The sequence below is a fragment of the Numenius arquata genome, chromosome 7, assembly GCF_964106895.1.
Source record: "Numenius arquata chromosome 7, bNumArq3.hap1.1, whole genome shotgun sequence".
NCBI classification, from domain to species: Eukaryota; Metazoa; Chordata; class Aves; order Charadriiformes; family Scolopacidae; genus Numenius; species Numenius arquata.
This window is the reverse complement of record NC_133582.1, coordinates 32851858-32866998: the sequence shown is the minus strand read 5'-3', so window position 1 is coordinate 32866998 and position 15141 is coordinate 32851858. Positions and strand designations below refer to the sequence as shown.

General features: G+C 39.1%; 1 protein-coding gene across 2 annotated transcripts; it reads right to left on the bottom strand.

Moving 5' to 3' along the window:
- Positions 1-15075, bottom strand: TRMT6 (tRNA methyltransferase 6 non-catalytic subunit). 2 transcript variants are annotated; one of them, XM_074150526.1, is made up of 11 exons: positions 14957-15069; positions 12291-12418; positions 11773-11882; positions 9012-9103; positions 8840-8923; positions 7634-7758; positions 6056-6420; positions 5731-5816; positions 2504-2606; positions 2334-2420; positions 1-1090 (listed from the first exon to the last, which is right to left on the bottom strand). In XM_074150526.1, the coding sequence occupies exons 1-11, from the start codon at positions 15055-15057 to the stop codon at positions 917-919; spliced, it is 1455 nt and encodes a 484-aa protein (XP_074006627.1). In that variant the 5' UTR covers positions 15058-15069; the 3' UTR covers positions 1-916. The 2 variants fall into 2 exon arrangements, with proteins under 2 accessions (XP_074006627.1, XP_074006628.1); XM_074150527.1 differs by lacking the exon at positions 11773-11882 and having other exon boundaries at positions 14957-15075.
- Positions 15076-15141: the final 66 nt, after the last annotated feature.

Sequence of the window (15141 nt, the reverse complement as noted above, 5' to 3'; positions counted from 1 at the left end):
CATTAGGAAAAACATCCTGCCATTTAATTAAAGAGGAAAATACAGAGTTAAAAAATTAATAGAAAAAGCTACACATCATGAGAGATAAAACAGTAGAATAAATATATGTACACAGAGCGGTTTCCAAAATAGCTGTATCTTAAAATAAAAACATATAACAACTCTCAGGAAATACTAATAGAGACATTCTGTTTAAATATTTGGTTTTTTAATTTATGCACATGCAGTTTCTCTTCTGTATTTATTTCAGGAAAACACGGGGTCATGCTGTAAAGTTTTGGTATTAGTATCCTCTTTTTATTGTTCCTTTGGAAAAAAGAAAAAAAGTGTACTATTTTTGATGTTCACTCTGCTTCCTTAAATTACTGAAAGCAGCCAGGTTCTGTGTCCAAAGAGGGCGCAGATCACGACCCAGAACGTTGTACCCCGAGGCTGTTCAGGGAAAAGGGGAAGCCGAGTGAGATCTGTTGATTCAGACTCAACCTTTTAAAAAAAACAAACAAAAAAAAAAACAAAAAAACAAACAAAAAAACCCCCAAAACCCCCCAACAACAACAACAAAAAAACAAAACCCAAAAAACCTCCTACTTCATCATTCCCACTTTTGGCAGCAAACAAACAGAACACCTTCTCTGATGCCTTATCTTCTTTTGATCTTCTCTTCCTTCTGAAGTGACTGTGTTTTCGGTGTGACATTTGCTTCCAAGGGTCTTGCTTCCAAGGGTCTTGCTTCTCGTTCCGACGATGGGAACCGGTGAAGAGGAGACAGCCCTCCCCCCGGGCAGTTCTGCTGCTCTCTGCTGAGGGCTGTACCACAGGTACCATGGCTGTGCTGTCGACAGCACAGAAAGTATACTGTTATTTTACAAAAAAATGAGGCTCCTGAGATCTAAAAACCAAATCAATTCTTCAAATGTTAACAATGACGGTCTTGAACTTTGCATCTTTTAGAGGATGGCTCTTCCATCTTCAGTGCTTCTAAATGACTGGAATCAGATTTGCCCTTATCCAGGACAACGGTTATACCGGACAGAAGGTACCCTCCACCGCCGCTCATTGTCAGTTTGGGATGGCTTCGATCTGGTAAGACCTTTAAAAAAACAAAACCCAAAACAAATGAAAAAACCAAGCATCTGTAAAAACTCATTCTATACGAGCATATCAAATTGTGTAATTTAAGCTTATACTATAAAGATGTCATTTTTTTTCCAGCCACCACAACAAACAGCCATTTGGAAAGTGTATTTATCTTTAAAGGGCCAAGTATCTGCATTCTGGAAACCAGTTACAGAAATATATAAAACTACAGGCTACTGCCTCACTAAGTACTTCTTCGTGCCATTTCCAGCAGAAGTATAGAGTCAAGGTTTGGGATACATGAAAGTCTCAGGAATGTGTTCAGCACTGGTGTACTCTGCCAGAAACCACAGCTGGTCTAAGAAAACAGCAGTCAGTCATCGGTCATTTCCATTCCGTCACTATGATCTTTATTAGCTGCTCTCAGGGTAAGACATAGCACTGACCCATCATGAGCCATTGACCTGTGCCCAGGAGAGGGGGCAGTTTTGACCCTGCCTGTGCCTCCCCACAGCAACCCTTGCCAAGCTCAACCCGTGGGAGCATCTTCTATCCATCTCCTCATCATTCCCAATTTGGTTGTCTCATCAGTAGTCAGTCATTGTGGCCACCCAATTAAGTCATCCCTCTGCAGAGGTACGGAGCTGCTCAGAAGGCAGACGTGCTTCTGCTTCCTCCTAGCTGGGAGGCTGCTCCCCATCTGCAAACACCTTGTTCAAACCAAGTTAGTCAAACTGACATTTATCGCCATGGAGATGCTTTCCCTTCTCATCTTCTTCTCCTTCTTCAGTTCCCGGAAGTGAATGGAAACTTCTTGTTACTTTAGTTCCAGGAAATGTGTTATTTGAAGACACTTTGTAAGTCACCACAATTCTTAATTCATATTTTTTTTCAGCACTCAAGCCCACTGGAACCAAATAAACACTTGTAATATTTTGCTACATCTCTCTTACATGACATTAGATGGTCCCTCACCTCAGGCCAGCCACTACGGCAGAGCAACTCTCACACCTGTCAGCGTGCTACAGATACTTCAGCAAATGTTTAAACGAAATGCTTTGTAAGAAGAAAATGAAGTATTTCCATTTGCAATTCTTGCAATGAAGCATTAAACCTCTCAGAGTATTTTCCCACTGCTCTCAGGTAAAACAAATGCATGAGCCTGTACAGAATTTCAGTCAGTCCAAACCCCCTATTTTTAGAGTTTTGAGCCCCAGTGTTCACGCTGTTTGACAGCCACTTACTGTAATCCTTACCTGGTAGTTCCGTAGCCAGGTTTCCGACAGCTTTAGGTTAATAACACCGCCTCGTTCCCTCAGCTTCGTGTAGCATTCTAATAATGGCTTAAAAAACCCAAACAGTAGGTTATACAGCAGCATAGTCTCAAACTTGAACTATACCAGCTAGAGTAACACACTTGATTTACCTCTTTATACTGGCAGTAGACAACAAAAGGCCTGGAAGGAGCAACAAATTCCAGTAAAGAAAGCAGTAATGGAGTGGGGTGAAACTTGCTGGCTACAATTAAGCTGCAAAAGAAATTTCACACGCATTACTTTTCTGCTTCTAAAACCTATTCATCAAGTGACATTTTCTCCTACTTAGCACGGCTATCAATTATAGCTTAAATGTTGCTAATCAGCATGTTGTCATGGCTCTAACAACTCCCCAAACAGAAAAACAAATCATGATTTCCTACTTGCATAATTAAGAGGATAAAGCACTTGTTCCCTCAAGTGCAGTGTATTAAAGGCGCTGCAGAAGCACTCACTGCAGCTGTGTTGAGCTCCACAATAATTCTTACGACCCAAGAATTTGCGTGCTGCTTTCTCTACCCTAAGACCATTGTCCAAATATTTCAATTTTGTGACTGCTAATTGTTGCTTAGTCTGTAATCTCAGTCATGATTCTTTAAACTGGGTAATCTTCATGAAATACATTTTTATATTAAGAATTTATTATTTAAAGAGGAAACAATCCCTTAGTGGGGAGAACTAAAAATCTTTTTAAAAGAAATTATGTCCTTGCTAACTTAAAGGCTTCATATTTTGTTCTTCATCCTCATTTTAATACCACATCGTAACTCATATTTACAGATGCTTAAGATTGTCTACAGGTATCTAGAGTTTTTAAAAAAAAAGCACTGCTGAACTATACTGCAAGAAATAGCTAAGATTCAATTAGTTAATAAGTTGTACTTGTGCAGAAAGAATGCACTAATTAATCTACTTCTCTAGTATACAGTTACTATATGACCAGACCCATCAATTAACTAACATTTGCTCTCCAGGGGACTGTATAGCACTGGAGATGCCGTCAAACTTACCTAACAAAAGGAAGGTAAAAATGGATGTTCAATTTTCTAAACCCTCTAGAGATAAAGAGGTGAGACAATTCCTTTACAATTGTTTCCATGCTGGTTTTCTGCTGGCCATGGCCTTATTTAACCCTCATTCCAAACTTCAAAAAAAAATGTGCACTCGGTAATTAACCAAGTGGACCATAAAGAAAACAAGACCCCAGAGCATGCCTCAGAAGGCGTGGGGTGCCAGGAGCTCTGCCAGTCAACAGGAAGGGAAGTGAGAGATGGCAGAGGCTGCCAAAAATCAAACCCTGTCCCCTCATATGGCAGCACATACTGCTGTCAGCAGGCAGCCCGGCCAGCCGCAAAATTAGTGTGACGGGTGAGAGGGGAGGAGGAGGAGGGAGAGGGAAAGGAAGGGCAGGGAAGGGTACAGAGAGGGTGTGTGATCTAATTCTGAACACACAGAGTGTCTATAAACTGATTTCTGCTTTCATCGTATCAGAAAAATTTAATAGTCTATCTTAAAAAAGTCTTCTTTAGAACAATACCAAACCCCTTGCTTTCTTCCCCCTCGAAGACCTGTGACAGACTTCAACTCTCAACTGAGCAGGTCCAGCAGAAGGACTGGTTTACCACATAAAATTTTAATAACATTCCTGTCTTCTGTGCTGTTATCTTATACATCAAATAGTAAATATTGTAAAATTCAGGATCTCGAGAAGTACTTCTCCTGAAGTTGGTGGCCATCTTTACCTAATGACCATTTTTTTTAAAATTCAGACAGTTAAGTCCTAATCTTTCTCCCCACCACCAATGTCAACCAGCTTCTACCTGCCCTTTCCTGGTTCCTCTCTTGCAAAATAAACCCAATCCCTAACTTCCAGGCCTGGTTCTGCTCACGGTTTTGTTAGTTTGAAGCATTTCTTTATTCCATGCCAGATTTTCCTGGCTTAGCAATGTATGCACCCTGCGGTTCTTGATCTGAACAAACAGTGGGCTATAAAAGGCTGATGGCTAAAGAAAGGTGATCCTGACTTAGCCATCTGGGACAGGGCCTTCAGGCAACCATGAACTTCTCTTCCTCCCCATCGTGCTGAAGACTTCCCGGAGCAAGAACTCACTCGTTTGTTACAGATTTCATGCATTACAAAGGACAAAAGTAGTATACGAGTGACTCAAAACAAACGAGTGAGAGACAAATCCTAAATAGGCTTCCTTGAACTCAAACTTCATCAACAACCCAATACACTGTTCTACACCACAGGAAGAATCAAGTCAAGTCAAATATTAATTTTTGCTTTGCCAGACCATGCGCAGACATTAATTATAACGATGGGTGCAGGCCTAAACTGCCCAACGGTCACACAGATGGGCAGTACTTTCACAAACCTCCATTATGGCTTTATTGCTTCAGAGAACACAGAATGACCTGTTTCTGCATCTTTGCAGAAAAGGCTAGTTCTACCACTTAAATGTCTACCATTTAAATATACTAAAATATGAATGAGCGCGAGTTAAAACATTTCATAATAATAAAACCAAAAATTATATACAAGCATTTAAATATAATCAATAAATGTGTATTAAAATTCATGCCAGCAGGTCAGCTTTATTCCCAGTGAGCCAATATTCTTAGGAGGACAAAATGATTATGAATGTTATTGAATTAACTAAATCAGTGTTACTTGATTAATTCAAATCACTTCAGCATTTACTAAGAACATCATGAAAAAGTCAGAGCCACCAAGTGCTCTTACATTATTGTGGGGCTGAATTTCTAGGAATATGCTTATTGTATTTATTTTAAACGGCTGGTATTAAACCTTCACGTTAAATTGTTCCTTGGGAACAATCAAGCCTGGGTGAAGCAGGTAAAATGAAGTTACGTGTTTCTTCCCATGTAAAGAAGAAACGAGTTTCTGAAAACAAACCAACTAACAAAACCACAAACTTAACTCCAATTTAATAAACTTAAAACCTCAGGTTCTACTTTGCTAATTGGAATCCTGTGATTTTTACTGGCAGTCGTTCTGTATTAAATTCTACCTGAATTCTGCTTCTCTTTGGATAGAATGTTTGGCTTTTTTTTTTTTAATGTTTACTCATAGCTAGTCATGAAACCATGACTTTTAGACCATGAAATTCCAAAACATTTAAGTAACAGAAAAAAATCTCAAAACATTAAGAACCAAACAAGACTGAAGACACACCTGGGTTAACTGCTTGCTTTTAAACATTAAGAAAAAACCCGGGGTATTTTAAAAATAAAACTTTTTTGTTTTGAAGGGAATTATTTTCTGTAGATACGTTTTCAAACAGAACAGCTTTCTGACTCCAAACAAACTTACCCATCAGCATTCTTCTCTGTCAACAAAGCAGCAGTTTCTATTAGCTTTTTCCTTCTCTCCCATTGTTTTCTTTGCTTTTCCCGAACCTTTGAACAACAAAACAAATAATTTGCACTTTAATTGGTAATTATATATTGGATCACTATTGCGTGGACTGAATTTTTAATTTTTGCATCTTAGATGGCCTAATGGAAGACAAAAGACAACTTCCAGAGTTCAGTTTTAACACCTGAATAAGCTTTATTTCAGCATGTCTGATGCAGATGGCAGAATTTTAAGTATATAGACATTGTAAAACTTGAATAGCCACAGTAAATATTCTTACATTGTCTTTATTTTCTTTTTCTCTGTTCTCTTTAAATTCTCCATCTTCAGCATTCATGTCCATTGTGTCTTGCTCTTCTGTTTGGTTGATCTCCATAGCTGTTTCAGTCGTGGATTCCTCTTCTGTTTCCTGTAGTGAAATCTGCTTCTCATCAGTCAGTCCATTGCTTTCTTCTTCCACCAATGTGTTCTCTTCAGGTTCGGAAGGCAGAGTCTCTGTAGAAAATGTCCCCGAGAGGAGACTATCCACTTTGCTGAGAGGAAATTCATGAAGATTATCGAAAAAAGGTTTAGGAAATCCAAAACAACTGGTAGCAGCTCTAACGGGTCCCCCTCCTGGATACATCTGAATAATGGATCCATAGCCTATGAGAGCAAAAGAATCAAAAACACATTGGAAAGCCAGGATTTCTGCACCAATGAAGCAGACATTTAAGAATAGGTAAATAAATTGCCTGTTCTTACTCTAACCTTAATCAAATTTAACAGGCTGCTAAGGTATGCCTCAAGGTAGAAAATCTTTATTGGAAGGACAACAGTTACTGCAACTCTGAAGGACAAGGTAACTCAAAGGTTATTCATGTATTAAACATGTATTTAGGATTAGCACAGAACATACAAGCAGTGACAAATTTCTTAGAAAAGCTAATTAAATTAAGAATCAAAAGGCCAATTTTCTACAGTATTTGTTACTTATAACCATGGAGTGGTTTTGATAAAAAGTGAAAGCTAATTTAAACAGCATTAATAGGCAAAGAATTTCTTCAACATCCAGAGTCTAAAGGAAGAGATGTGAGATGTTTAAACACACTAAAAAACTTTTCAGTAGTTATATTGAAATTGCATCTTATTTAATTCACTTCAGGAAGTATCCCTACGGCCAAAAGTTGCTGAAAACAAGAACAATTTATAGTATAACTGCCTGTGTGCTTCTCAGCCACCAGATGGCACATTGGCTGCACAACACTACATCACACTTCCTACCCTTCCAGGCTTCGGGAATAGAATTATCATCTCTGCTTAGTATCTTGGAATGATTTACAATGAAACTAATTAAACGAGTTTGAGAAATAAAAAACAAGTCAAACTTCTCAAGAAAATGTCATATACTACTTTTAAAATACACGTTTTGCAGAGGTTATATCTTTGGCGCAATGAACAGAAGGAATGACAACATTTTCAGTGCTGCGGGCTGTCTGAATTCCAGCGTTTTCTGCCATTTACTTTCCTGGACTTCCTAGATGCCTGGGAATAAGCTGCACACGGGCTCCTTGCCGCCTTTTCTAAACCCAGTGCCATTATACTGAGACAGAAACTAAACCAGATCTACACACAGTGATAACAACTTTAAATTTCCTATTTTTTTTTTTAAATAGTGAAAAATAAATCCAACTGAAACATGCAAAATACAACTTTCTCCAATGGAAATACAAGTATCTCTTTGAATACTGGAGACAGTAAAAGTAGCTTTTAAAAACCGAGAAAGTTTTTTTGAAGTACTACCTTTTAGAAATCTCACAGAGATGTTTATTTCTTAAGTTTCAAGTAAGCATGAACCAAAAGCTACTACACTACTGACCTCCCATCCGCTCCATCACCGCACCCAGCACGAGGCCTGCACACGTTTCCATTACAATCATCTTGTTGCCAGCACGGATGTTTCCTAGAGTCAGCATCTGAGCTAGGGTGTCATATCGCAAGTGGCTAGAAGACAAGAGGGTTTTAGGAAATATCAAATTTGGTTTTCTTAGAGTTAGAATTACTGCATGTTAGGTTTACAAAGAAAAATAGCAAAATCGGGATATGAAGTAGGGTGCACACAACGAAGCACACATCTCATGCTATGCCAGTCAGGCAAAATATCTTCTAAACTTCTTTTCAAAATTTTTGTTGTTCTCTCTAACATGTCAGTTTTGTAAAGAACAAATGGCATTTGAATGCATTTCCTAATCCAGTAATGTATCCTCGGTGATTTTCATCTCTTTTGCAGTAGCAGGCACCACCCAATCAAAATCTAACCCTACGCATTGCAGCGCCTGCGCTGACGAGACTCAGGGATGACCAAGGAAACAACTAACCTTAACAGATAAATAAAGCCAAGTCAAGGAGATGGGGGAAAGAGAAGGAAAAAAAGCTTGAGAAGCCTTAAATAACATAAATTTGAGGTTTTTTAAGTCTCAGCGTCTTAGATCTACTTTTACTACTTTAAAAACAATAAATCAGTCTTTCTTAAACAATGTCTGTAATGACATATCATTTAATTTAGGTAAGTGAAAATCAAACACCGCTTTATCTCTGTCGTCATTGCTCTCCCGCTCCCACCCGTCAGTGTTAACCACAGGCTTTTAAATTCTGGAGACTTCTGATTCAACAAGATTTTGAATCCCTAACACGTTAAAGACAAAAATGCCTGCTTCTGGTAGGTGGCTTGTTATTTTGATTACTGAGCCAGAAACCAGAGATGATGCCACTAACCAAAACCAGGTAGGAGCCACCTCTGAAAACGCAGAGAGTCTCTGTCTACACGGGTAATTAGCAAGGCAGTGGTGGCAGGGAAGTGGTAAAAGCTGATGCTGTACGCGAGAGTTTTCTCTTCACTGCAAGATCATATTGATTCACCTTCTAAATCACGTTATTTTTTCATTAATTTACAATCTTTCCATTACCAGGAAAAAAAAAAGAAGAAATGCGGTGAGTATTATACATTCTGGTATAATACAGGTAGTTTAAAAAATATTGAAATATCTTTGTTATAACTTGAAAAAGGAACAAAATGAAAACTTACTTAATTTTTCCAGGTTCCCTTGCATAATACATTGTTGAAAGAATGCGAGTGGATGGTTTCACAATTGTAATAACTGCCTCATATCTGTAAGAAACACATAGTAATAGTCTTACTTAAAGCTCAACAAATTAGAGAACTACTAAGTATTTTCCACATTTTAAAATTCACTTACTTTTTTCTCTTCTTCTTTATGTATTTATCTTGAGCAAATTCTGTTTTGTCTCTGAATGTTGTACTGTTCTCTATTAACTGTTGAACTATTTCCTTAGAAAAGACAATTTATTTTCATTATAGTTAGTATTTTTTTTCTGATTAATTTCATACATAGTATTTCTTTAAGCAAACACTGAAAATATTTCCTTCCAGTAGAAGCATGTATACCATTAACTTCTACTGATGTTAATGGCAAAGTCAATGTCTACTAAACAACATGAAAAGCGAGGCACTACCCTGACTATGTGCAGTAATTTAATCATATGCTTTTGTCTCTAGGTGGTTTTGTACTTCATAATGCCAGCATGAAAACGATAAAACTGAAAATGCTTATCCTGGAAATGGGGTATTCTGTGGGGAAGGAGTCTGATGGGTGCCAGAACTAACTCATGAGAGAGGGCAGAGTCCTATGGCCAGAAATGAAGAAAAAACAGGATCGTTCATTTCAGCATCAGCAAGTCATCCCTTACTGTGAAGCCTCACTACCTACGCGCTCTTATCCCATGCTGAATGCAAGCAAGACTACCCTGCTTTCTCTAAGTGATTAGCTACTTTTAATTATCCTGTATTTAGAATGAAGCAGAGTTATGTTGTTGTTATTATGGAACAACCGACATGTAGTCTGTCAGTCTAACATTCCCCATAGTAACTGGATGGCATGGCAGTACCCTGGGAAGCTGTACAGGCAAAAATATTTTACAAAACCAAACCAAGGAACCTGATGTCATATGCAATATTTACTTTAATCCAACTCCCTCTTTGGGTCTCTTGCCTAACTTTAGCACCTCTATTTTATTTCCATCTTGTGCTATTTCTTCCCTTATACTCTGGCTACTTATCAGACATCTCCCTTACCCCACCTAATTTCATCTGCCTCCCAAATTGTGCTATACTCCTGCACCAGCTCCTTGCACGATCTCAAAACTCTGTAGTATTTACTATTTCCTACGACACTCCCCTTGACTTCTCTCTCTACCTCCCAGGTTTTCCCAGAATTCCAGTCTTGGTTTCCTGGCCTCCTTTTTCTAATCTCTTCCCTTTGCCAATTCAACTCTTCTTCCTCATACTTTCAGGTTCCAGCCGGAGGGATCATTAAGACCTCCAACAGAAAAAAGCTCTCATTGCTCAGGGTTTGTCTCCATGCCTGCAATACAAGAACAAATGCTGCACAGTGCTATTTCGTATGTGATCAAGGTAGTTTAACTGCTAAAATTGTAAGTTTCTATGAAAAAACTCATGTATGAAGACCAATAGTATAACCTGGCCTCACAGGAGTTTGGAGAGGGTGGTGATGAGGAATAACAAAAGGAGTATTTTCAATGTGGACACTGCATCTCCCATTGGGCTTTAAGAACCTGCTCCAAAACACAGTGGTGCAAATACTTCTCAATGTCTATTGATCTTTTTCAAGTTGTTAATTCTAAAAGTCCTTCAAATACTTAAAATGCACTCTGCAGTGCCTTGGGAGTACACACCATTTCATGTTTGCGTCCTAACCTGGGAAGGATTTGGGAAGTGATGGGAAATCAAACCCCATTAACACTGAGGTGGGTTTATTTCAAATAACAATCATCTCTAAAGGGAGCCTGCGTCACAAAGACATGCCATTCACAAACATGAATTCAGATTTTACATTTATGGAAGAATAATATCTATTGCTGCTAACACAGCACAGTTTAAAATGAATATTCAGCTACAATTCAGAAGGCAGAGTTAAAGTAGGATATTTTAATAACCTAAAATAACAGTATGGCAGATGCACGGCACAGACATGCTGAGGACATACAGAAAAGCCAGAGTGATCTTCTGCCACGGATAATGAAAACAAACAGAAAATGTCAATGCTCAGACCAATTAGTACATTCCTCTCAAAGAGATAACGCCACAAGCAGCACAACCATGGAAACAGAAGAAATACCATCCTAAACTCCTTGGACCCATCCATGATTGAGCAGGCAAAAGCAGAACAGCTGCTCTGAAGAGCAGCAGCAAACAGCAGGATGCAAAGAGGAGATGAACTTGATGTAAGCATGAGCAATTTCTTATTTTTATTAGAAAGGGTAAACTAAAGATGAGAGAGAATTTTGCCTGGTGACATGTGCAGAACAAAACTGGCTGCAATGGTTTATTAACATTCAAGATGACCTCACTTTTTTTTTTTTAAAAAAATCCAAATCCCTTTTCTAGCAGAACAGAACTCGTCTCTTGAGAACATTCTTAGCTTTTGAGGTGCAGATAAAACACAGGCATCACATGCATTTGGTAGGTATCACCTAGAGGCAGCCCCATAGTACATTTGTTACATAGTGTTATTTGTTAATACAATAGTATTTATCCATAATCCCTTCCTACATCTTTGGTAGTTTAATTATGGCATGATTTTAATACGTGTAATATAGAAATAATACTTTAAATGTTATAAACAAACAAAACTAAAAGGTGATTACGTGAATTGTATTTCTGTAATGGTTTTAATATTTCTTTTTGTCTGTTATGACTTCTGATGCCGTAAAAATTCATACTTTACTCTCTATTGACAAAGTTGCCAACCTTACATGAAGTTTTCTCTGAAAACAGATCTTTAGGAAAAAACATGAGTTGGGCAGAAGAACAAAGAAAAAGCGCTGAAGTCTATGCACCAATAAAAAGAATAGCCTACTTCATAATCTATATATAACCATCAAGGTAGCACAGAAATGACACCAAAACCTTATTTTTACCTGTCCTTTAATACCCTTGTCCTTCAAAGCCTTTATGTCATCATGAGTCAGTTTTTGAGACTTTCCATCGTCAACTATGTTACGATTATCTGTACCTGCTTCTTTTGTTTCTAAAGGAAAAGGATATAGATTTGTAAAATCTAGTTCTAAATATCTTTAAGTTGGAGAAACATATGATTTCAGTTTCACAGAAAACAGACATCTCAGGATTAAACCCACATGCTTCATGGCCTTGTAACGTATTGCCTAAGCAATTAATGAAATATAGTATGTAAAATACACCTTAGTATATATATTCACCCAAACTAAGGTTCAAATTTTCTCCCGTATTAAAAAGCTTTTTTGTTACAGGACTAGTGAAACAGCAGATCAAGATAAAACCATGCACTTTTACGACAGAAAGTATATAAGTGACATTAACAAATGACTAATAGAAAGCTTTTCCATCATCTTTGGTATAATCAAAGTAGCAAAATAATTTGAACTTGTTTTTCCAATCAGTCAATCCTCTGTAATACCTGTGGTAGTCTCTTCCACCTCTTGCTTTGGCTGGAGGTTTCCACCACTGGTTACTTCAAATGTAGTTCCATAAATATGTCCGATGGCATTATCCAGATAGAACCACTGCTTCTCAAAAATAATTTTTCTGAAATAATAAAAAAGTTAATGATATTAAAGACATTATTTTTACTATGTCTGAAACCCAGAATAGTTGAAACTAAGCTATAGCTTCATATGAGACATTTTTACCTATATCCTTGAAGAAAACCACCAGGACAAGCATAAAAAGTGAAACTAGCCACAAAACCACATTAAACTGAAACTGGTTAGGAAAAGAACAAAGAACTTAAATCGAGCATACAGCAAGAATTTCTTTTTCAAATCAAAAGAATTCTAAAATGGCAGATAAAACAAGGACATAGCACTTGAATTATATATAGTACCATTTTTTAGCAAGGAATCAAATTAGTTTAAAGTATATTAAATCCAGGCAGGGTCATGCAGGTTAGTGCAAAAAGATGAGCATGAACCTGTATTTTGAAGAGCTCATTTGAAATAACATTTACCAAAAAACTATGAAGAAAACAAACAGCAGCACAGTGTGTCCTGTAATTTTAGAAATGTTTAATAAAAAACAAACAAACAAAAAGGATTTTACTATCCTTTTCATTCTGGTTGCACTAAGGGAGGTTTGCATTTTTCCTTCTTCACACAGAAAAGGACCCACAACAGCTTTCACTTTCAGGTTGACCTACGAAGGTTACCTTGCTGACCAGAGAAATACCCACCTTGCCAAATGAAACAGGTACTAGTGTCTATGCCACACTCACACATGAATCAAAACTTACCAATATGAGCTCTTATTATGCCAATTATACTCATCACTAATTCTGAAGCTAAGCAAAAAGGTTGAGTTGTTACTTCCAGTTTTCTATTGACTGAAGGATGCAATTCGTGCATATATTTTACATATGGTATTGTCTGTATCCCCAAATACAATCCAGACTTTAAATAAAGCATAACAATAAAAAGCTGTCAGAGATATTTATTACCAAATCCTCTTAATAAAAATTAACAGCATTATACTTGCTCGTGTAAAGTCTGCCAACCCAGATTTTAAAAGACTAATAAATGACTTGAAATGACTGAGGAGAATATAGATAGAAACAAAATTATGTGCATGCGGTCAAAATTCATTTTGATGATCATTCTAAACAGAGTAACAATATCCAACCACAGCTATTGTCACGTGTTCTTGGAGTATCCTTACCCTCAGACTACAGAAAAGGAAAAATTAATGCAAAAGTTATTTAATTTCCCATGACAATATTTAATCTTTTTACTCCGTCTTTTATGATAGGGGTTTTAAACAAAACCTGAAGAGGGACCTAACAAACAGATTTTGGCAGTGCTCTACAGGCTAACAGAGTAACTACCTGACTTCCCTGCCAGATTCTACAGGTGAACATTAAGCCTGTCAATGACCACTACTCCCAAATTCCTAGGTCTGAGCTATGCCATTTTCAAACCAGTCTCGTTCAAGCATAGTACCTTTAAATGTCCACGCTACCGAATCAGATGTCTGGCCACATTATTCAATACTGACTTCTACACATTGCTCTATAAAACTGTCTGCTGCAAGGGGAAGAGCCCAGGCTGTGTCCACTGATTATAGTATGTCCTGCTGGGCTGCAGGTGCTTCTTGCTATGCCAGCTGGCCTAAGAAAAAGAAATAGGAGACCTTTCATAGCATCCTCTCCAAAGCAGTAACTGTCCAGAACTGACAGCTAACATGTTCCTACAGTCTAAAACAAAGGGAACAATGAAGCCAATCCTTATTATTAACAAAGCAATGCTGCATCTCGCAGAAGCTACACACCACAGCAAGATAAGACAGGCTGAGAGAGTTGGGGGGGTTCAGCCTGGAGAAGAGAAGGCTCCAGGGAGACCTTCGAGCCCCTTCCAGGCCCTAAAGGGGCTCCAGGAAAGCTGGGGAGGGACTCTTGATCAGGGAGGGGAGCCACAGGAGGAGAGATTGAGCTGAGATCTGGGGAAAAACTACTTTGCTGTGAGGGTGGTGAGGGCCCAGGTTGCCCAGAGAAGCTGTGGCTGCCCCATCCCTGGAGGGGTTCAAGGCCAGGTTGGAGGGGGCTTGGAGCAACCTGGTCTGGTGGGAGGTGTCCCTGCCCAGGGCATGGGCTTGGAACTGGATAATCTTTAAGGTCTCTTCCAACACTAACCATTCTGTAAGCATGATGAAAATATACTTTTCAGGCTGCTGCACCTTTTCTCCTCTTCAACCTGCACCAACTTGGCAGCAACAACACAAAATCATCTTAAACACCTTTCAAATTTTTACAAACAACACAGACGATCTTCCACATTTGGAGTTTCTTTTTTTCTTTTTTTCGTCACAGCAACCGAGGCATCATTAAAGTCTTTCAGCCCACCTGCCACATCGGCCTGGCGAGGCCGGTGTTTCCGACCAGCACGGCAGGAAAGCTGCGGGTCCCACCGGCCGCACCGGGACACCCCATCCCCTTCTCCCACTCCACTTCTCTCAGGCGGGACCACCCGACGAGACGACCCTTAGGGCCGCCTCAGGAGCGAGCAAGGGGCAGGCGCAAACATCGACGGCGAAAGTGGGGAAGGACCGACGAGCGGGATGGAAAGCCCCCCTCACCTCCGCCGTAGCACAGGCACCGCTTTGAAGACATCTTCCCGCTTCAGGACGGCGCAATCCCCCTCACAAATGCGCGGGCCCAGCCTCCGCCCGGCCTCCATGGCGGCCTCCGCTCATGCGCCTACGCTGCCGGGGTGGAAGCAGAGCACGGGCGCGGCCGGCCCCCCGGCGGCCTCGCCATTGGC

Coding starts and splice junctions, on each gene's coding strand:
- TRMT6 (XM_074150526.1), bottom strand. CDS start 15,057: ATGGAGGCCGGGCGGAGGCTGGGCCCGCGCATTTGTGAGGGGGATTGC. Junction 12,419..14,956: donor GTGCCTGTGCTACGGCGGAG/GTGAGGGGGGCT, acceptor TTATTATTTCAG/AAAAATTATTTTTGAGAAGC. Junction 9,104..11,772: donor ACAAGGGTATTAAAGGACAG/GTAAAAATAAGG, acceptor GTCTTTTCTAAG/GAAATAGTTCAACAGTTAAT.